General features: G+C 45.1%; 1 protein-coding gene across 3 annotated transcripts in view; it reads right to left on the reverse strand.

Moving 5' to 3' along the window:
* Positions 1 to 6,227: 6,227 nt before the first annotated feature.
* The window catches only part of TMEM248 (transmembrane protein 248), a 28,718-nt gene continuing 11,138 nt past the window's right edge, over positions 6,228 to 23,807 (reverse strand). For all 3 annotated transcript variants that reach the window (XM_072640062.1, XM_072640064.1, XM_072640063.1), the window contains 6 exons: positions 17,994 to 18,170; positions 14,850 to 15,135; positions 13,627 to 13,777; positions 12,041 to 12,224; positions 9,788 to 9,931; positions 6,228 to 8,812 (listed from right to left, as the gene is read on the reverse strand). In XM_072640062.1, the coding sequence (XP_072496163.1) occupies positions 8,792 to 8,812; positions 9,788 to 9,931; positions 12,041 to 12,224; positions 13,627 to 13,777; positions 14,850 to 15,135; positions 17,994 to 18,161 (954 nt within the window). In that variant the 5' untranslated portion in view covers positions 18,162 to 18,170 and the 3' untranslated portion in view covers positions 6,228 to 8,791. The remainder of the gene's footprint in view (positions 8,813 to 9,787; positions 9,932 to 12,040; positions 12,225 to 13,626; positions 13,778 to 14,849; positions 15,136 to 17,993; positions 18,171 to 23,807) is intronic.

Genomic DNA, 23,807 nt, shown 5'->3' on the forward strand with positions numbered 1-23,807 from the left:
ACGTTTTGTTCTTCCAGATGCACTTTGATATTATTTTTTCTAGCTCCATAAAATAATTTTTTGGTAGCTTGGTATGGCACTGAATAAGTAAATTAATTCAGGTAGAATTCTTATTTTTATTATGTTAGCTTGGCCTATCCATGAGCAACTGATGTTCTTCCACTTATTTAGATCTGACTTTATTTGTGTGAAAAGTATTTTGTAATTGTGTTCTTACAGTCCCTGTGTTTATTTTGGCAGGTAGACTCCAAAATATTTTATAATGCAAATCTCACTTCTGATGCTAATAACTGTTAGGCCAAGTGTGGCAAGTTAACACAAATTTATGAAACTCCATTATGGGCAGGCATGGTGCTAAACACTGAGGATACAGAGAAAGTTAAGAGAAAGGCCCAGCTCCCAGGATGATGAGGGAGATAAACATCATATAGATGGGGTGTGCCGAAGCTGATGGACAGATGGAAGGCAGTAGTGCCAAGGGAATCAGGAAAGGCTTCTAGTAGGAGGTGGGAGGAAGCCAGGAGGTGGAGATGAAGAGGGAGATGATTCCGGAGCTGGAGAAAATGATCAGAGCCAAGAGAGGGAATGTTTTGACTCCCCTGGCCTCAGTTTCCTCATCTGTAAAACTAGGGAGGGTGGAATTAGAAGGCTTCCAAGGACCCTCCCAGCTCTAGAGGGCCATTTCCTTGGAAACAAGTCAATTAATCTCTCTGAGCCTCAGTTTCCTCATCTGTAAAAAAAATGAGGAAAGGTGACCTTGAAGTTCCCTTGCAGATATAAATCTATAATCATAATTGAGTAAGAATCTCAATCTTCTGACCTATGTACACTCCTGGACGATTTTATCCAACAAGTCAATCAGCAGAAAGTGCCTGAGCCCCTAGCACTGAGCTGGGAGATAGGGACAAAAGAAAGAATTCACCATTTTATGTTGCTTAAGAGTCTACAAAGCGCTTCCCCTGTACCAGCCATGGGAGTGAGAGAGAAGTGTGACTAGTCCCTTTTTTACAGATAAGGAAAATAAACCCCATGGATCAATCTGCTCACAGTAACACAGCTAGCTAAGGGTCAGAACCAGGATGTCTTGTGATCCCTGGGCTTGTACCACACAACCGCTAATGAAAACCCAGCCCCAGAATGTCCCAGCCTTAGGGAATACCACCTACTGCTGGTGACCCTGGGGGCAGAATCCAAGCAGAACCAGGGGGTGAATCATCAGGGAGACATAATCCAACCTCTGTGACTGTTACTTTGAGCAAGGCTGCCTTTGTTTCCCCTTTTGTCAAAGGAGGATGGCATTATTTACCGTGCCTGACCTTCACAGATGCTGTAAGGATCCAGGGAGATAATTTAGGTGAAGAAGGCTGGTCAATTATGAAGAGTTCCCAGCTATGCTCATTAGCGATTGGAGGCAGCATGAGAAAGACAATCAGACTGGGAGACTGAATCCTGCCTCTGTACACACGAGCTGTGTGATCCTCCACCAGCCACCGTGGCTTCCTCATGTGTGAAACAGGGATAATTCTACCTGTAGTACCCACCCTGGAGGATACATTACTGACATTTATAAAGCGCTTTCATGTAGCAGCAAGAGAACCACCATCTAAGTCAGGTGGTCTCTGATGGTGCTTGTTATGTGACCCTGGGAGAGCCGCTTCTGCCTCTCAGAGGCCCCTCTTCTCTGCATTAGCGATGGGAGGTTTTGCTAGACCAGTTAAATCAGAGGGCCTCACCCCCTGTCCATTTGTGAGGCTGCCCATCGAGATGCATACCCCCATACGTAGCAACATGCCAAACGTTTACAGATGGACAAATTTACACACATTCTCCCACTGGATCCTGATGATAAGATTATCCCTTGTTTAGAGACCTGCCACAGAGAAACGAGAGTCAGAGAGAGGAGGAAGGGGATGGTATCTACTACCCACATGGTACCTACTGTGTGCTAGGGACTGTGCAAAGGACTTTACAGCATCTCATTTGATCTTCATAACAACTCTTCAGGATAGGTGCTCCATCTTTTATCTCCTTGGAGAGAGGGTGGAGGGAAGAGAAAAGAATGAAAAGTGCCTACTATGTGCAAAGTGCTGGGTTTACAAATCAAAAAGTCAGGCAGTCCAATCCTTGCTCCCCAGGAGGTCACAGTCACACATGGAAGGGTGCAGCTGCCAGTCAGATGGAAAGGTCCCATGGTCCTTAGGGTGTAGGGTACAAAGATGGTGGCAATGGAAGCCACCTCTAGCTCTTCCCTAGACTCTTGCAGCCCAGTCAAGAATGATCAAGTGAGGAGGAGGTGGGGTTGATGCTCAAACTCAGTCAGTTAAGTCCAACCTGGGACCTGTTCCCCCAAAACCAAACCTAGTAAATCAGGAAGAGTCACTGGGAGTAGATGAGGAAGGGGAAGGGAGAGTCTTGTTTTTAACCAATCAGAATTATTAAGTTAAATGGCTCCTCCAACTGGCCCAGCCACAAGAAAAAGATAAGCGGCTTTGTTTACCATCTTGATTCCACTGAACATAAAAATACAAACATTTAAAGTGCAGCACCATCTGGCAAATGGGATGTTGCTTCCTGAATGACTTCATCCTTCCCTTCCCCCCACCCCACCAAGGGATATTTCCACTTTTGTTGGAGAATGAGAGGGTGCAGATAAACAGCTGTGTTTGACTTTGCCCAGTGGGGATTTGGGGAAGCCAGCCTCATTCTCTGGCCTCCTTCCTCCAAGTCTTGTTCTCCTATCCCCAACACCACCATGGCTGAACTCTACATGCCAGTGTCCATCTGTTAGGTGTGTCTGGAGGGACCTGGGTCCTGGTCCCCTCTCTGGACCTCAGTTTTCTTCCTTAATGAATGGGTGGATTCAATTGTTTCTTCATTTTCCTTCTAACTTTCACATTATAAGGTTTGGTAACCCTAACCCTAACCCTAACCCTAAATGCGGCTGGGCCTGAATCTGACTGGGTGTCTCTGAGCCTTCGTTGTTTGGTTCAACTTAAATATGATACTTCTATTAGATGAAAACGGTGGCTTTGTGCTGGATGCAGAGACAGAACACTGGATTTGGACTCAGAGGAGCTGGATTCAAATCCTGTCAGTGGTTGTGTAAATTTAGCCAAGTCATGTCCCTCTACAGGTTTCTTCATTTTAGAAGGTTTGGCCCAAATGATTTCTAAGCCTCCTATTAGCTCTAAATTCTCTCGATCCTAAATATAAGCAATAAATGTATGATCCTGGACCAAAAGCCTGAGAAGGTATCCATTCCAGCTTTAATGACCAGTGGGGCTGGTCTCCACTCCAAACCCTTGGGGGAAAGGGTGGAGGAGGTAAGATGGAAGCATTGCTCCCCTGGCCATGTTCTGAGTGTGGTCCATTCAGTGTCCTCCCAACAATGAGCTCTCCTCTCCCTCTTAGTTTAAAGGCACTTTTCCCCCTCCTCAGAGATCAGAGGATTTAAGATCCCTGCTCCCAGCCCCTTCATTTTACCGAGGAGGAAATGATAAGGGAACCACTTAGAGTCTGAAAAGAACTGAGTTCATTAAGCAGGAAGGATCTTGTCTTGAACTGTTGATCGATCTTGGTTTGGGAGTCAGCCAAATCAGTGCTGGATCTGTCTTGTAGGTATAGAGTTGTTTACATGATGCCTCCCCCTTTAGACTGTGAGATCCTTGAAAGGAGGGACTTGTGACTTTCTTTGTATCCCCAGCACACAGTAGGTGCTTAATAAATGCTTAGTGACTTGACTTCTGATCTTAATCTTCCATCTCTTGCCCTCCCCCTTCCTAGTCTATCCCTATTTCAAGAGGTACAGTGGCTAATGGAAAAAACACAAATCTTGTGCTTGGGTTCAAGTCCTGAGGACCTGCCCCTTATTGGACATCTGACAAGTCGTAAGTCCCAAGAGTTCCTACCGCCATTCAAGAAGGAAAGTGAGATTAGCCAGAATCTCTGACCAAGTTCTCACAGAATTTCAGAGTTGGAAGGGATCCCCAAGAACCAACCCAGCCCTACATCCCACCTCCAAATCTCACAATCCAGCTCCACAGGACATTCCCTGACCTGATCAGTCCAAAAGGAATCCTCCCTCTTCTGAACAGGTTTTCCTAGTCAGCACCACTCCCTCCCTGGACCGTGCTGCCTGGCATCTTCAGGACCTGTGGCATGGACTGTAAACTCCTGGGAGGAGGGAGGGAAAAGACAGGCTCTCCTGTTCCTCCCCTTCTAAACCCCAGGCAGAGGGTTTTGTACAGATCAAAGAGATGCTCAATAAATGCACTGATTGATTAAAACTATTTTGTCAGAACCTGGGCTAGGCATCAGAGATAGAAAGTCAAAAGTCCTTGCCCATAATGGACCTAAATTCTAATAGGGACACATAATAGGTGTGTGTGTACCCATACCCCTTGTACACACATGCACATTCATGTACACTTCAACATATACATGTGTATAGGTAGATACAAAACATATAAAGGATATCGACCCTGGAGAAGAGGGTCAGGCTCACCAGTGAGCAAAGAATCAAGGGAAGTGCACATACCCCCAGCTGTGTGTCTAACAAGTGATGAATGGTGCTCGATAGGTTTGCTGCATGAGAAAGTGGGCAAAGACCACTTATCCAGCTCTGAGCTCTCATCCAATTTCTTTTAAAAAAGGACATTTCTGTACCCCTTTCAGGTTCACAAAGTGCTTTACTTACAGATGAGCTAGGGATTGATTCAAGCATCACTATTCTTTGCATATTAGAGATGAGGAACCCAAGGCCAACAGAGATGACATGCCTTGCCCCAGCAGGTCTCACAGTGACAGGGCTCGGGCAGGGTCTGCTGACTGCCAAGGCCCCATGCCAGAGGATGGGCCAGCCTGCAAATTCTCTAGGAGAGCTGACCTGACAGGTGCTGAAGGATTAAATGGTTTAGAGGGATGAAGAAGTCACACAGATCCCAGCTGTGTGACTTCACTGGTAGAGGAAATGCTCTTTCCAAGGACAGGTCAGCACCTTTTCTACAATTAACGTTCCCACAGAACTAGCTAGAGCACGAAAGGGTGGAGGGATTTGACCAGACTGCTCCTGCCTTCGGCCAGCCCTCCACCCAGGTACACGCTCCCCAAACCCCTCAAAGTTGGGTTGGTTTTTTAATTGCTAACCTGCAACTGACCCCTGCTCCAAGCATGGAACTCTCCCATTTTCCCAAAGAAAGATGAGAGGAAACAGAAGGTGCTATTGAGATATTGAACTTCTGGCTTCTCACAAAGCAGCACTGTTCGTGGTTTCATCATCAGAATGGCTTGGTGCTGAACAGCACAACCCCAGTATCTTCCTGGGGACAGATGTGCATGGTACCTTTGTCGTTTGGGAGAAAAGATAATTCCTCTTGACTCTCACAACCTCCATGAGCAGGGGAGAACCGTGACGCCAAATTATGCTAGGAGTGGAGTCTGTAAGGGGAGATGGGCAGCCAGAGGTGGGGTCCCATCTGGAAAGCCAAGGCCTTGGGCTCTAAAGGGTTAATGTAGTTGAGATGGATGCTCTTTTCCTAGAACCTATTCAAACACTTTGTACTCCATTCCTCTATTTACCTTTGCAAGACAGGATTTGGGTCAGGTTCGCTACTGTTTGTTCTTCCAATAAATTGCAAAGCTAAGAGAACACATTAGCAGCTAGGGAGAAGACCCCCCTGGGCAGATATCTAGTGTTGGCAAGGAGAGGGACCCCCCCACCCCAACTCCCCCCAGGAATCCTCAAATGATTTGTCTCTGGGGAAAAGAAAATGCTGAGCTTCGTTAAAGATGTTAATTAGTCCTAGAAGCACAGACCCAGAAGAAGCTTTAGAATTGGGAGTACAATGGAATGAACATTGGAGTTGGGAGTTGGAGTAGCTGAGTTCAAATTCTGACCACCATTTATTACCTAGTATGACCTTCAGCAAGTCACTCAACCCCTAGTTGGATTAGATGGCCCTTAAGGTTCCTTCCAGCTCAAAATGTATGATCTGACAGCTGAGGAAACTGAGGCCTGCTTACCTAAGGGGTGACTAGAGGGTCCTTTCCCTCCGCCTGTGCAAGATAAGAAAGTTCCCCCTGCTCCACATACGACACTTTCTAATTATACCCAGGGCTGAGCCTGGCGATCTCCAATACAAGGTTCTAACTCTCAGTTTCATCTTTTGTATGCCTCCCCTTTCCCCAAAGCAATCAACCCAAGCAGAACAAACTGAGAGAAACCTAAGTAAACGCAGATGTTTTTATTCTGTAAAGCATATACACACATCTTACAAACATTGAAAATTAACCTAGCATAGAATGCCATTACTGGATCATGCAACAAGAGAAGTGAACGGGATCACTGGGCCATCTGGGCTACGACCTGAAGGAGGGCCATCAGCTGAGGCTCTGAAGCTCTAGAGGACGCACTAACTACAGGAAAAAAACACTTACCGAGAGAATCAAGACGGATTCAAGTCATACGGTGAAAGGGAACAAAAAGGAGAGATCAATATGATCCGAAACCACCACTCTACTGTTTATGGCACTGACCTTCCACCTGGCTGCGTCAGAGCCAGGCCGAGGGGTCACAGCTGACCCCAACACCCACAGACAGACCCGGGAGCGAGTCTCAGGGAGGAGGCCAATCTCCTGGCAGGAATGGGCATCCTTGACTTTGGGGGATGCTAAGGAAGCCTCCCTGCTTATGCAAGATCTCAAGCCTAGCCCAGTCCCTGCCTCCACACACATCAGGGGCACATCTTCTCCAACCTGCTACACTTTGGGCTTCTGCTTTCCGACAAGTGCTTGCATGACTAAATAATGACCACTTGCTATTTTCAGATCTCATCTTAAGCTAAGCTATGTTCTTGGGGCATTTTTTTGGCACTTCCTAGCACCATTCTTGACTTCATTTCTTTCTCGGGTTATCAGTTCCCCACCCCACCCCAGAACAAATCAGGAAAAATAATTTTTTTCAACTGTACCCCTCTCCCCAAACACATGCACGCACACACACAGGCACACACAGACACAGACACGCATGCATGCACACACAGGTGCACGCATGCACACACACACACCAGTCATAAATCTAGTCACACAGCTTCACTTAATCAGGATTCTAAGTCAGTAGCAGCTTCAACTCAAATCTGAAAGTCTTTGAATGTAAGACATTTCTGGAAACCAGGCCCAAGAGATTTCCAAATCTGCTCCAGTACGGAGCTCAAGGGTTCCAGAAAGAAAAGTACATTCAACAATTTACCCATGTGTCACTTCAGGAACAAAGACCATACTGGAAAAACATTATCTATCAGAAAAATATGATTCTTGTGCTTGAAATGTACTTGAGAGAAATACTGCAATGCCAGCCAGGTCCCTGCAGTGGCCTGTCTCATGGTCTTCGGGGGAAAAGGCCCACTTCAGCTTTCCATCTAGGAAGTCTGGGAACCAGTCTCCAGGCCAAAGGAGCAACGCCTGAGGACCCTTGTGAAAGGGAAGAACATGGGCTGCTATTTCCAAGGCCTTAATTTCAGGGCCTCTGCAACATAAGACAAAAGTAAGACATAAAAGGTCCTTAATGAAGGGTCACCATTTTAGACATGTGGGGAAGTTTACAAAATGCTTTCCCTTCTTACAGACTGAGGAAGAAACATAAGATGAGTGTATTAGAAAAGACCATACAAATTCTTAAAAAAGGGGAGGAGGGGAGTCAAACAACGAGGGAAGAAAAATCAAGGGAAGAAATGAGACGATGCAGGAGTCCGAGGAGAACCAGGATGCATCTGTGTCTCACTGAGCCAGCCTCCAGCTCCTGAAGAGGCCTTGGATGAAAAAAGGAGGGATGAGCTCAGCTCGCTATCTCTGGGTTTTGCTCGATCCCCCAGATTTCCCCTCTGCCCTGCAGACTAGAGCAGGACATGTCTCAGCTCCTTGGGACAAGGAAGCTGCTTTTTCATTTTAAAGAAGACAAAGGCCAAGAGAGGAAGGAAAAAAACGACTGGGAAGCATTGTGCTGTGGAGCCCAGCAAGGCCATGTCTTTCCACAGTCTACACAAAAAAATGAAACTTAGCACAGCATGGGGATGACTTCAAAAGGGATTTAGCTTTTAAATATTTGTCTTACTTGGGAGAAAAGCACAACTCTGTCCTAGCTACAGCAGTATTAAAATGAGAATACGTACTTTAATTTTTCTTCATCAAAAAAGAAAGAACCCTAGAAAGATGGATATCTTTTTTTGCAAGCAAAGAGCAAAGTGGAGAACAGGTACTACTACTGTTGTTACTATCCTTACTAAGCCACAAAGAACACCCTGGCCCCAGGCCCTGGATCAGTGGCTTTGGAAACGTGATAGCCTATGGAAGGTGCACACATGTTCAAACACCACTGCACAGACTACGGCTGGGCTAAAACCAAACCAAACCAAACCCAAACAACCTCTGCCTGACAATCGGTGTCCTCTGAGACATTCACAAAGGCCCTGCACCAGCTCGATGCCTCCAGGCTGTGGTGTTCCACTCTGACTGATGGAGCTACATTGTTAACATATTTATACAAACATGGTGAAGTCCACAAGTGAAAGATTGAAAGGTTCTGGTCGCACACACTCTGGTGCAGAGCGAATGCATCATCTGACCAGTTTCTGAATATATTTTTTTCTTTTATAAATATGTACAAATCAATGAACAGGCACTTGAAACGTCTTTGGTTGGAATAACCCAACATTGCCAGATAATAGATTCACAGAGTGTCCAGATACAGGCCGGGCTCAGCAGGCAACAATTGCGGTTCTTTCGGTCACTCACAGGACTAGGCTTCAGCTAAAGCCACCTGGAAGAGACCACAGGCAAAGGGGACTGGTCAGTACAGGGAAGTACGCACGGTTTCAGACCCCATCGCCCCCAGGAGCTCTGCTGACCAGTCCGTGGAGACCCTTTCTCATTCATTTACTGCCCCTGGTACACTCCACATCCTAGACAAACTGGTCCACATCCTATTTCCTGTATACAAGATTCTATCTCCTCATGCCTTTACCCAGGCTGTACCTCATGCCAGGTATGCACTTCCTTCTCAGAGAATCCCTAGCTTCCTTCATCTCAGGGGCTATCTCCCACAAGAGGTATATCCTGATGCTCCTGAATAGTTAACTACCTCCTCCCCCTACCAAAAGCACTCTAGTTTGTATTTTCTTATCTTTATAAGTTGAATCCCCCTAAGAGAATCTAAGTTTCCTGAAGGTAAGGATTGTTTCCTCCACTGCCTAGTTTAATGAAGTCATATAAAAGGGACTTAGAATGTGTGAATGTATTCACATTCTGAGACAGGCTACAGGAATCAGCCAGGATGGAAATCTTGAGGGAATGAAATGAAATCTGGCAGCCAGGACATCCTTCCTATGCACAGGGCCACAGCCTAACACCTTTACCACGCCCTTCTCTTCCCCTGGTGTCTGCTCAGGTCAACAGAACAGGAGAGAATGCTGAAGAGGGTGTGCTCCTCGAATGATGCATGCAACTACAGTTTGAAAGCCAAGATCAACTCATCTTGGACTTTCAAACACACACCAGGAAGATTCTAGGCAGGAGCCAACATGAAGGACAAGAAAAAATCCTGTCACTGCTTTTTCAAAGGAAAAGTATTGGACAAAAGACATGAAGGGATGAAGGAAGCGAGGCCTTCTGCTTCCTCTTCAGTCCATTCGTTTCTTTTTGGATAGGCAGCAGAGATGAAAGCTTCCTGGTTGGCTGCCTCGGTCACAACTGGTCTGTCTGCAGGCTACCCACCACCGGCCATCTTCCTACTTACCTTCTCTGGGCAGAATTCTGAATTGCTCTGTCGAAGTTTGCTTGGTCTGCCCTTGATGACAGCATAGCAGAACATCGTAATCACCATCACAAAGAGGAAATAGCTGGTATGCATGAGATGCAGGTTTATCAAAGACCGATCATCCTACGGAAAGGGGAAAAACCAAGCTGCAGCATCAGAGGGCGGGGTGGCCAGGCCAGCCCAAGGAGTCCTCAACTCTCTAAGGGGAGGGGGCTGAGTCTTTCCGGTGTCATGGACCCCTACGGAGTCCTTCTCAGAAAACAGGTTTTGAACATGTAAGAAAAATGACATGAGATTATAAGAGAAATCAATTATATTAAAATAGTTATCAAAATATTTTTAAAAAACAAGTTCAGGGACCCTAGGTTAAGAACCCTCATATTCTGTATGTTTATATTGGAGTTTTCTTTCTACTTCTGGATTCCAAAAGAAAAAAGCTTGGAAGGGTAAAACCAAATGTCATGTGACTTACATGCTAAAGTCCCAAACCAGTCAAACTGGCCCCTCGGTGGCAGCCCCCACCCCCACAGTCAGAATTGTTAGTCAGGCCCCTCCCTATCCCTTCTCAAACAACTTTGTATTTACTTATTTGTGCATGGTATTTATTTTCCTTAAGGGTCATCCTCAAACACTGTACCTCTAGGATCTGGCATACAGTAGGTGCTGACCACTCCTACCTCTGAAAATCCTTCCCTCTCCGTCCTGGGTGTGCCCCTAGTGCCCCCTCCCCCCTCCTCATTCTTCCCTGGAGTCAGTCTATTCTCCCCTCCCCTCAGCCTCCCATCTGCCTCCTGCACGGGGTATGGCCCCTGGTCCTGCCAGGAGTGCAGGGGGCTAGTGGTTGGGTCAGGCCTTCAGCCTGTCTTTATTCCTCATAGCCTGCCTCTCACCCAACCCTGGTCCCGGGAGCTTCTGCATCACCGAAGCCTAAGTTGGTACACCCAGCTTACACGCATGTAAACACCACGCATGTCTGGGAAAATAAAACATGGCAGAAGGTCTGCCCCTGTGGAATGTGGCAAGGAGGCCACAGAGGCAAATCCCAATGCCTCTGCCTCCTCAAAGGCCAGCTGGCATTTCTGCAGCAATGGCCAGAACCTACATTTGGCTCAAGCTTAAAAATATTCTCTTTTAATATGAAAACGGTCTTGAGGCTTGGTGTGAAATCCAGGCCCTTACAAATAACAGTGATGACTGATGTGTTCATGTGACAGCAAGTGCTGTGATTAAGAGACTTGTTATCCACCAAAATACGAAAGCCTCACCTGCAGTCTCCTCCCCCTTTTGTATGATTCTCTAATTGCATATTTTAAGGTTTCTCTCATCTAAGTGTCTGGGACAAAGCCTTTGGACTTTGGACTGTTAAAGTCACACCAGTTTGACGGCTTTTCAAGGCTCACTGATTAAACTGAATTGACATGTAAGTGGGAAAAAAACATACAAAGCTTCTGCCAACACTTGCCAACCAGCTCCATCTCTCCAGTAAGATGCAGAGGGGACAAGGGGAGAACTGCAGTGTCTTCAATGCAGAAATTAAAGGAAGCAGATGTTGGCCCAACATAAGCAGAAATCCTCTAGGAATCAGAGGTCTACCAAAGTGCTCTGGGGCTGGAGCGATGACCCCTCACCATCCGGGAATACCTGACTGGGTCCTGCCTAAGGACCCTTCCAATGTGGCGATTCTGGGAGAACCCCACTCTAAGCTTCACCAGCTAACATAACCTGGAGGTTGTTGAAAGCAGCCTGCAACCTCCCAAGTAGGTTTTCCAGCCCCTTCCCCGCCCCCCCCCCCCCCCTTTCATCCATCCTAAATCTGGTCAACCCCACCCCAGCCCAGAGTTTGTCTCTCTTGTGCTCCTCTGAGTCTGGTCTACACCATTCAGTGCGTGATGTATCTACAGGGTTTTGAGGACCACCCTATTAGTGTCCTGCACAGATGTCCCTCGTATGTCCCTCGTATCCCTGGGAGAGCACACGCCTCTGCAGGAAAGGGTCCTTCTCTATCTCCAGCGTCCCTGACAACATCAGGCATGTAGCAGGTGCTCAGGAAGTTGAAAGAAGTCAAAAGAATAAACCCAAAGCTTTCTGGCCTGAAATGGCCCATTCTTCTGACCCCCAGTGCACCCACTTCCCAGAGAGTGCCTCAGGGGAAAGAAATCCCCCAAGGAAAAGAAACCAACAACTCTCTAGAAAACTCTCCAGGACAGAACGAGGGAGGCTTTTGTCACTTACGTCTGGCACGATGACAGTAAGTTTGGGGTTTAAAGTGTGGTAGACCTTCCCGATGGCCCCTTTGTAACACCAGAAAGGATTATAATCTTGTGAGTATTTCGTATTTGCGTCCCTGGCGGTGGTGAAGACTTTGTACCAAAGTGTGGCGTTGCTGTAGGTCTCAGGAATGCAATGTGGCGGTTGTCTAGGGGAAGAAGAAAACCACCATCTACACCAATCGTCCCTCTTTCTGATCCCTCCCAGGAGGGACCTGCCAGATAGATGAACAAGGGACGGCTGTTTCTATGGGATACAAACCACTTTGTTAAGCAGGGCCTGGCAGAAAGGGAAAGACAGTCTGTTGTCTCAGGATACTAAGAAGCTATTCTGGTTTCCTGGGCAGAAAACCCAATGCCCCCAATCCCTGCCCTATGTGATGTGTCAAAGGGGCTCCTTGGTGCCCGCTTTTCTCAGGCTAAGCCTTTTCACTGCAAATGGCAGTTCTGCGTACCCAACTCCCTAAACAGTTCATAAATCTAATGCCAGATGAGTACATAATTTATCAGATCTTGTGGATCAGACATCCTGAAATGAGCCTCTGCCTGGTTTTCTAATCCATCTTTCAGCGTCCAGGGGCCGCCGAGGCCACCCAAGGCCCAGCATGTTTGCCACATGGTATCACAGAATGAGCACTAGCTCAATCTGAGACCTGAGCTAGCCCCTAACCAGTAGAATGATCTCGGGCAAGTTCCTTTTCCTCCTCCAGATTTTATGTGCAAAATGAACATGATTTCTGAGGCCTTTCCTATGGGCTCCAAGAGTCTGAGATGGTAAAGATTCATAGAATCCTAACGTTAAGACCTGGAAGGACCCATAAAGGTCACCCACTCATAGGTTCATGGTTTGGAGCTGGAAGGGACCTCAGGGGCTACTGAGTCCAATCTCCTCATGTTACAGGAGAGGAAAATGAGGCCTAGTAGGAGAACTGGCCTGGTCAGTTCTCAGTCAGCTGAGATTCAAACCCAGAGCTCTCTCCATGCCCCCACCCCACCCTCCTCCTTTAAGCAGACTTTCTTCCCTTAGATTAGTGTTTACACATCCTCAGCTAGTGAACAGAGAAGTTAACATGAAAGCACAGCTAACTTGGTAGGGGTCACTGAAAACTAAAGGTCTGCCAGAAGTAACAATTGAGCCTCTGAAATGCCAGCATCACCCTCTGCTATTTTGAGAAGGACCTCTCCCGAGGAGAGGAGCTGAGCCTGTTAGAAAGTTTAGGACAGGTCTGGTCGTCTCCCTCCCATGTCTTTTGGTCACGCCCATGCCCATTTCTGCCATTCCAGGTGTCTACAAATGCCAATCCACACAGGATCTGCCTTCGATGCCTTCACATCTTGGCAGGTTTCAGCATCAGGTCTCTATCAGTTATTGCTAGAGGTTTCACTAAGAAACTCAGAAAATTAATCCTCCTCTGCCTGAAATGCTCTTCCCAGCCTCTCAGACAGTAACATAGGTCACCCTGTGCAGGCTTAATGAATGTTTTCTCACAGACCAATAGCAAGGAGACCCAGGAGCATTACTGCACCCTGACCAGTCAGGGATGTACTTACACAGTAACAGGAAACACATTGGTGGCGGCTGTGATGGTCATACAGGCAGTGAAGACCACCTGCTCACAGTGACTGTGGAGAACACAGTCATCTGAGTTCCAAGCTGCAGGCAGGGTGAAGGTAATATTGATCTCCTCGTGGGCTTCTCTACCTGGGAAAAGAAGACAATCTAAGTGAGAAGAAGAAATCATTGCAGCTAACTTCTTTCCCTGCTCAAGCTCATGAGCACACACAAATCCAGCCCCCACCCAGATCCCTGGCACAGCAAGTTTTCAACGTTTTAAGAACATATCAGAACTTACAAAACAAAGAGAATGTTAAGTGGGAAGTGTCTGATCAACTGGGAACCACAGAAAGAAGGTGAATGGATTGGGGTTCTTGGTCTATCAGGGTCTGAGAAGTCCAGTCAAAGAAAAGCCCAGAGACTGGGCAAAGGGAAGGGGCCTGCCTGCTGAGGAGGTCAAGGACTGCGAGTTCCTTGGAGCCTCAGTCCTCCCAGGGCATGCTTCCCAGGTTGTTCTAGACCTCAGCAACTTCCCGCCCCTTTGGGATCCTAGAGTATTAACAGTACTTGTCTTCTGTGTTGAGTCTTATCTGATCTTATAAGCTCCTGGAGGACAGGAGCTAGATCTCACATCTCTGGCAACCCCTACGATGCTGACTAACCACAAGCCTATATCGTATATGGAAAAGGAGTCCTCAAAGATGTTAGTCTTTTGGGGGAAACAACTGATGTGTGTCTATTTATAAGTAGGTACAAAATGTGGACACGATGAACACAAGGACATTGGGGTGAGGGGAACCACTAGCTAAGGGGACTTGGGGAAAAAAGGATGCTAAGGGGATGGAGAACATGAAGATGCCAGTCTGGCCAGACCACAAACTGTGTGAAGGGAAGTCGGGTATGGTCAAGTTGGAAAGGTAATTTTTGTTTTTTGTAGGGCCTTCAAGGCCAAATATAGAAATTTACATTTGACTATAGGGGTAACAGGTTGTGACTGGAATTTACTGCTGAACACACAGCAGATTTAAAAGGCCATTAGGGCCAGGACTGAATGGATATTCAAGAGACAAGGCCTGAACCCAAATCAGAGTCTGTCAGCTTAAGGTAGACCCTCTGGTGTTCTACCTTCTGGTGGGCTGTCTCAGCCCTGTCCTAGCTGCTGCCTATGGAAAATGGAGAAGAATGAAGCTTTAGGGAAAAGAGATGGTCTCCAACATACCTGAAAGCCCAATCTGGTGGCCCAAGATGGTGGAATACAGGTGGGTGACATTGCGGGAGTACCCTCCAAAGGGCTTTAGTGGGTCCAAGGTCAGAGTGATGGCGACAGAAATGTTTGTGGGGCCAGAGTCCTCGAGGGCCTGAGGTGCCTGGGTGGCTGACCGGGACTGCCCAGTGGTCACTGAGGTCTCTGAGGTGGCGCTGTCATTCAGAAGATGCTTTAAGGTTTCATTCTCCGAAACGCACAAGTCCAAGTCGTTAAACTTCAGAAGGAAAGTGTTCCAGTCCTTAAACAAAGAACAAAGTCACAAGACACACTGACGGTGAGAAGTCTCACAGGACAGTGCAGTGCCTGATCTCCTCCTCCCCTGAAGCCTAATCTGGTACCTCAATGGTCCCAAAGTGTGGCCTTGAGGCAGCACTCCACTAGGTGATTTCATACTAGAAAAGCCTGAGGACCAGCCTGACTAAGTTCAGGGAGATCCATCCAGGCCAACGATTGAACAATGAGTTTCTTTTGACCACAAAAGGGTTGTAATCTACACCGACCAGGAGAGTGTCCATACTGATGAGATCACAGGTCTTTCCAAGTGAAACCATTATCACTTTTCATCTGCAAGACAGTTCTAACTTTTTCAAAATACTTTTATGTTTACGATCTCAGAGGTAAGTAATGCTTTCCTTGCATGGAGTGTTTGTTAAGTCAGCTCGGGAACTAAGCCATACTTGCCGGATGCAGTCCCGCCATGGCACAGCAGAAAGGGCTCTGCTCTTGACTCCAGGAATGAAAACCACACATCATCCTTAGCCAAGAGGAGCCCAGTTAGACAAAGGTGATACAAAAGTGCCCAAAGCAGTGCCTTTAACTTCTTAAAAGTGATCTCAATTCCATTTATGGTGAAAAGTCATTCCTCCTCAGTCTTGTTTTTCCCCACAATCCTCAGTGAACACCAATACTTAGCATCTGGGCCTATCTATCTCTCCTCCCCACAGTGGACTCATCAAATGTTAGATGAAGACGAACAGTTCCAGGTGTCTTTTAACATCTTCAAGTTCTAATGATTTTGGATCTTGAGGGCTTTCCAAATACATGTGCACCGGGTCACATCAAGGCTTCACTCAGAAGCAATTTTGGAAATAACCAGCTCTATATTCATTTTAGTGGAAGCACAAAGCTGACCTCCAAAATGAGGCCTCCAAGTACTTCCTCTGGCAATTCTCATTCCAACACAGTGTGCTTACTGTCTCCTGCCCGGCACTAATTTATCAAAAGCTGCTTACTCTCCCTTAAGCCACAATGAAGGTGCATTTAACTTTCTCGCTGTTCTCAGCCCAATGTCAGTGACTGCATCTCTGATCTGATGAAAATGGCTCTAGTTAGGCCCAGCTGTACCCCAAGAATGTACCAGTGGAACTGACAGAAAGCTCCCAACTGACCCCACTGGACCACCTTTTTAACACAGTGTCTTGAACATACTAGCAACTTAATAAATGGTGGTTGAACTGAATTGAACAGATGAAGAAATGATGGATCTGGTATACTTGGGTGCATAACTACAACCTAAACCTGTAAAACCTTGGAATTCTCCTCCCGCTGAGCCTACCCACACACCAAAGGCCACTCAGAACCAACTCTGACTATGAAAAGTCATAGCTAGTTGTAGATTGGCCCAAGGCAGGTTCTCCAGGCTATAAGAGATCCAGATCCATGGTTCTCATCCTCTCCCAAAGGCTGCCCACTTTTTGGCCAAAGTCACTGATTGTTAGCACTTCCCAACCCAGGGTCAGCTCAAACTAGCTAAGGGTTCTTCTCCAAAGCATGGGGGTAAAAGGTGCACAGGCTGAAACAATTCTGATTGAAACAAATTGCAGAGAATGGATTTATCGGGCCTCTTTCTGTTCCCTAAGAGCATCAACGTTTATAAGTTGACTGTAATAGATTGCAGAATCTCACTAGGCAGAGGGAAGAGTCAGAATCCCAACAATACAATGAACCAAGGTCTCTATCCCTCCTCTTCATCACAAAGAACTAGGGTCTTTACAATCTATATCCCTTTTCATACAAAGAACGTAAAACTTAGAAAAGATGCTGTTTTAAAGGAAATTGAGGCAGAGACTTGTTTATGTACACTAAAATGCACTTTCCAGGTCACTCACACCACCAGAAAGCTGGATCCAGTGTAAATTATGAGGTAACAGTAAGTTCAAGTTGACTTTATTTTTTGAATCACTTAATTTAGAAAACTCCCAAGGCTCCTTAGTGTGTGGTATTTAAAAGTTGCTTTGAAATGTGAAATAAGCCTTTTCTAAAACCTCTGTACAGGCTACATGGAAGAGGACAAGGAATCTGCAGTCAGAGACCTGGATTGGAATTCCAGTTCTGATGCAAGTCACATGACTTCAGTTTCCTCATCTGTAAAAAATAAAGTGTGTGTGTGTGTGTGTGGGGGGGGGAATGTTCTCATCCACTTAGAAAATAAACTATAGGGTCAGCAGGAAGACAGCACAACATCCCTTCTACCTTGTAATCCCCAAACAAGGTAAGATGGCCTTAATTTTCTCAATCTGCCTTGACCCAAGGAATGCCAAGCCTAGAGGTCCAAGTCACAATCTCTTGACATTCCTGATTCACCAAGCGGAACTTGTTTAATGTCCCAAATGTCTCTGTGGAAGTACCACTGAACACAGACGTGGGGGAAGAGGAGAACATAGCTACCATTTAATCAGTGGAGGGAACTTCCATCAGGAAAACTCCCTTCACCAATATAGACTTGCCACTCCTCTGTTCTGTCATGTAGTTTTAGACTCTCCAAGGCGGGGAATGAAGAGAGAAAAGGGGTTTCCTCAGGCTGCAAAGCTGATGATTGTCAGGCAAAGGCCTGATTTCACTGCCAGCCTGTTACAATAACTATACTGTATAGGTTCAATTCTTAATGTAGCAGAATAAACCTAGGTCTCTCTTAAAAGGGCATATAATACCTAAGAGCTTTTTGGCAAAGGGAAAAGGAGAGGAAGGCTTTCGGTGTTTTACGCTTCTCTAGGAAAAAAGTCCAAATTAAAATGTCATCCAAAAAGGCTGTTAATGTCTCTTCCCTCCCCCAATGCCCACAATGCCATGTGAAGCAGAATCTAGATTGTTTCTTACCTCTGTCATTTCTGGCGACTTGATCTCCTTTATTTTAAAGAAATAGCCGAGGGTCAAGAAAGCAATGGCCATGGCACTCACGCTGACCATAAAGACGACCAGCGGAGGGCGGCTGCTGATGTGAGCCCTCAGGTTCTCCAAAGGATTGATGTTAAACATCATTCTCATTAGTTCCACCTGAAGGGAGCACAGTGGAGAAGAGAAGAGACTTTGTAAAAAAATCAAACCATCTCAAAAGGTCATTTTATCTCCTTCTGAAAAAGCTACTCATTCCCCAACTGAGAAGTGTGACCAGCTTACTTGCAAAGGGGCTGACTGAGTGGTGCGATACAGAATGCAAGGCAACAGAAATTAAACACTGTAAAAAGAAGTGTCTGGTTTCCTTAACCACCAAAAGAAAGAATTACTCTATTGGTTAAAACAGAGGGTGCACTTTTGTATAAAATCTGGTTGGTGTAAAACCTAATCCATCTGCTTGGTTCAAGGACCCTGGGGGGAAGGGGGGAAGGGCCCCATCTCTGCCTCTCCCTGCTGGTGAAGTCTTTTCAACTCCCCTGTTCTCGATCTTCATATCTTTAAATGAGGTTATGCTAAATGACCTCTAAGGGCCCTGTGGCTCTAAACATATGACCACTGGCCTATAAATCTGTATTGTTTTTCTCTGTGTGTGATATCTATTTCTCTATAGAGGATTTTTTCTTTCAAAAAGCTTTCTCTTTGGAGGGAAGGAGAGGCTGGCCTCTATTCAGGTAAATGAACCAAGCTGTCCACTTGGGTGAGCTAGGGTAGAGTCTTTAAAGAGCCCAAACTCAAGCAGCAACTTGAACCCCCAAAGTACATATAATACTACGTCAATTGGACAAGAAGACACAGATCGTGTGAGTTTCCATTAGAGGAAACTAAATAGTGTATTCTTACTACCCTGATACAACCCCATGGGGACAGACATGAAAGGTCAGCCAAATGGTAGACTATAAGTCTAGGCAGAGGAAAAAAAAAGACTTCATGAACATAGAAAGCTCTATCATCACCTTTTCTACCTAATGTATGACAACTGGTTTTTTGGGTGTTGTGCTCTTGATGCTAGTGCAGTACTAAAAATATATCTTTACACGCATTCTCTCTCTCTCTTCCTTCTCCCCTCCCCTCCTCCCTGCCCCCCACTTCTCTCCATCATAAGCCCTTACTGAAGGGAGACTGACCACTGTCTAGGCATGTCACGAAATCAGAAGTCCAAATTCAGGAGGCCTAGGTTTTTCCGGGCCTAGAGATGAAGAAGGTCCTGCTAGACAGCCTACAAACCCAGTTTAGGACAAGACCACAGAGGGTTGCATGGCCACTGCAAGAGATAATGAAGGGCTAGACAATGACCATTTCTGTTGGTGGATTGAGGTTTCAAAGCTTTGCCCTCAGAATTCAAAGACCCATACCAGGTGACCAAACTGTGACAGGGAGAAGATAAGTCAATTGTGAACAATGACTTTGATGGTCTTCAGCAGGATTTAAACCTCTCTAGAAAGAGATCCTTCCAGCTGTGTGGCTTCACTCCAAGCATGCTTTGAAGTGTCATCTTAGGTGACCAGGGCCCATGGTCAAAGACAGGCACTGACAAGCTAATAATGGAAGGTTCTGCATCTTTCTACTCTCCCTCCCATCTCAAAACCTCAGTCATCCTTAATTCCTCCCTCCCTCCTCTCCCCCAGCCCATCTCCGGCCTTTGAAATCTCTTTTCCATCATTTCTTCTTCCTTTTTGTTTCTGTGTTCACCACCCTCACCTCAGCCTCAGCTCCTACTGTGGCTACTGCAATAAATTCCAGAGGAATCTCCCTACTAAAGTCTTTTTCTCATGCTCCAGTCTATCTGACACAATGCTGCCAAGATTAGCTGGGCACAAAACACATAAAACAAGGGAACAGTGGTGGTAGGTGATTCTAACGGAATACTATTATGCTACAAGAAGTGATGAGCAGGATAACTTCAGAAAAACCCAGAAAGACCTACATGAACGGATACAAAGTGAAGTGAGCAGAACCTTGGACACAGCAACCACAATGATGTACCGTGAACAACTGTGATGATTTAGCTTTTAGCAATACAAGGATCCAAGACAGTGCCAAAGGACTCACGACGCTATCCACCTCCAGAGGAAGAACTGACGGTCTGAAATGCAGATTGAAGCAGACTATTTTTTCATGAGTTGGGTTTTTTTTGGTCTTCATTTTCTTTCACAATATGACTACTATGGAAATATGTTCTGCATGACTGTGCATGTATGATATGCATCAAACTGCTATCTCAGGGAGGGGAAGGGGAAGGGACAGAAGGAGATAATTTGGACTCAAAATTTTAAAAAAACTAATATTAAAAATTTGTTTCTACATGCAATTAGAAATAAGAATAAAATATTATTTTAAAAAATAAGGGAACAGATGTGAGGAGGTAAAGGTTTATGAGGAAGCAAGAGAGGCTTACAATATACCTAGTGTCTGGCTGGAGTAAGAAGATAGTTTAGTTGGCAACTGGTAAGGGAAGCACTGAATTCATTCATCCAACCTATACTTGAATGCTTATTTTGTGCAAAACTCTATCAAGTATTGAAAAGGCCACAAACCTTATTCCTGTCTTTAAGGAGGTTATCACTAAGCCCATCACTAAGTCAAACGCCCACAACATTCTACTCACAGATCAGAACCGACCCCAAACACCAAGCTTTCACTGTACTAAGAAAAGCCAACCATGCCATGCTCTGCCACACTACAGCAATCTGCACTATTTATGTGGAATTTTTTTCTCCCTTTCCCATTCATCTTTTTGGGATGCCTAGGCAGGGCTATTATTTGATAATTCTGTTAACAGAATTCCTCCATCACATGGTTGCCACTGATGGCATAGAATAGAGATGCTTAGAATCTTCCTGAATGGGGCGGGGAGATTCTATAAAAGTAATTAGTGACATGACATAGTGGAGAGAGCTGGGCCTGGAGGCAGGAAAACCTGAGTTCAAATCCCAACTTAGACAGTTGTGTGACCCTGGGCAAGTCTCTTGACCCCTCATCTGTAAAATGATGGGGTTGGCCTAGGTGGCCTCTCAGGGCCTTCTAACTCTATGAGAACAGGTGAGAAAATGCCCTTCCTTCCTTTCACCATGTGCAATACTGCCATCATGGGCTGCTAGATAATGGGTTTTCTGAAGTGTTTTCTTTTTAAATTTCTTTTTCTTTTTTTTAAATTTTATTTTATTATTATTAATTTTTAATGTTTTACAATCACTACCATAAAATTAAGATCTTTATCCCCCCCACACCTACCCCTCACTACCCCCCTCCCTCCCCATGACTGCATACAATTCTGTATAGGTTCTACATATACTTTCCTATTGAGTACATTTTCACTATAGTCATGCTATGTAGTAGAACTAAAATAAATGAAAGAAATCATATAACAAATCAAAACATGATACACAAAAACATACACATACACAAACATGATCTGCTACATTCTGCAAATGACTTCCATATTTCTTTCTCTGAGTGTGGAAGGCATTTTGCCTTGAGAACCACCATTGGGATTTTTTTTTAATAAGTTCTTGCGTTATTACGAAATTCCAAGTCTACCAGAAAAAATTCTCGCACACTGTGGTCGTTGCTGTGCACAAAGTTCTCTTGGTTCTGCTCCTTTCATTCAGCATCATATAAGTCCTTCCAGGCCTCTCTGAAGTCTTCCTGTTCATCATTTCTTATGGCACAATAGTATTCCATTACATTCATATACCACAACTTATTCAGCCATTCCCCAATTGATGGGCATCCCCCCTTGACTTCCAGTTTTTGGCAACTACAAAGAGTGCTGCCATAAATATTTTTGTACATGTGGGACCCTTTCCCATTTTTATGATCTCTTGGGGATACAGTCCTAGTAGTGATATTGCTGGGTCAAAGAGTATGCACATTTTTGTAGCCCTTTGGGCATAGTTCCAAATTGCTCTCCAGAATGGTTGCATGAGCTCACAGCTCCACCAACAGTGAATTAGTGTTCCAACTCTCCCACATCCTCTCCAGCATTTATCATTTTCTTGTTCTGTCATGTTTGCCAATCTTATAGGTGTGATGTGGTACCTCAGAGTTGTTTTGATTTGCATCTCTCTAATCAAAAGTGATTTAGAGCATTTTTTCATATGATTATAGATATCTTTAATTTCTTCTTCCAAAAATTGCCTGTTCATATCCTTTGGCCATTTATCAATTGGAGTCTTTTAAAATTTCTGTTACAAGGCCTGAGTAGGAGAGGAGAGGTGGATTTAGAAAATATGATGATATAAAAACAAAAAGCATCAAAACTAAATAGCATTTTGTATGAACAACCACATTCTCTTGACTAATCAGAAAACTATTTTTAAGCTTAGGATTTATGGCATTAAAAAGCCAGAGGAAGCAGATCTGTAAGTGAAACTGGAGGCTCCAGGGCCTGAAGTCAGCAGGCTCTCCCCTAACAGAGGGGCCCTACTTCTTTCTGTAATGAACACTGGGCCCAAGGCCCTCATTTGTATGTAAATATGAGGCAGGAAGTTCACCACCTGGAAACCTGATCATGAGTTATTCAAAGATCTCAGTACTTAAAAAAAAAAACAAACTGAAAAACATTTTTTTTTGCATCATTTCCAGTTCTCTGCTGCTCTAAGTATTTTTGTACACATGGGACACGCCTTCTGTCTCTGACCTCCTCAAGGTATTTGCCTGGTAGTGTTACTAACATACTGTATGACCCTGGGTAAGTCACCTCACAGTCATGACTCTATTTCCTCCTTTGTAAAAGGAGAGGTTCAATGAGATGATCTCTGAATTCTCCTCCAGGTGCAACACTGGATAAACCAAAGCCAACTAGATTTCGGGGGGCTTCCTAGAGCATCCATTTACTGCCACTAGGGACCATGTCAACACATGAAACTAAGCTTTAGACAAAACGAAATAAGAGCTAGACTAAAAGCTAATCACTGATCCCTTGCAACCTATCCTGGAAGCATCAAATTCAAATGTTTCCCTAACTATACCTTTTCCCTCTGCAGGTCCTACCCAAGGAATCACTCTAGTTTTTGCCTTGGCAAGCGATGTCTTGAATAAAGATTATCTGTGGGCTATTACTGAGTTTTCTTCTTTTGGGGAAGGAGAGGGGAGCTGATGAAGAAAAACACTTCAAGAACATGATTTTACCAAAAGAAAAACATTCAAAGGAAATCGGGTGCGGCTGCTCAGTCCTTGACTTGATCAAGTCATCTTCTGCTTCAATAAAAGATTCTTTTTGGAGAGACTAAGGAGAAAACACTAAGGTACAAAAACAGAAGGAAAAATAAAGCCTTTCAATAAATAAATAATTCCAGGAGGACATCAGGTAGATTGTGCCTTCTCAACTGGTTTAGGCTGTGAAGTTTCCTAGAATTCTGGGCTCCTTTCTATAAAAGGGGTTCACAATGAAAACTGAGAAATCATCAGATTTTAAAGCTTATACTCCACAAGGTGCCTAGAATATGATGTCAACTTGATAAAAAGCAAGAGTTAAATGGAAATCAGGTAATGAAGAGATAAAACCAGGGCTGACTTAAAGCTATAGGTCCCTCAGTCCTACTTGGCTGACCAGTAATTTTCCTAAGAAACCAACAAGTCAACAAGCACGTGAGAAGCATACAAGATGTTCTTCTAGCCCACCCACAGCCAGGAAGCTTCCTGAGGGATCAATTCAATTAATTTCCTACACTAACAAGGGGTAGGCAGAAAAGGAAGCACAAGCCGAGGGTCGCGATTCTGGACAATATCTGAAGC

The sequence above is a fragment of the Notamacropus eugenii genome, chromosome 2 (assembly GCF_028372415.1).
Source record: "Notamacropus eugenii isolate mMacEug1 chromosome 2, mMacEug1.pri_v2, whole genome shotgun sequence".
NCBI lineage: Eukaryota > Metazoa > Chordata > Mammalia > Diprotodontia > Macropodidae > Notamacropus > Notamacropus eugenii.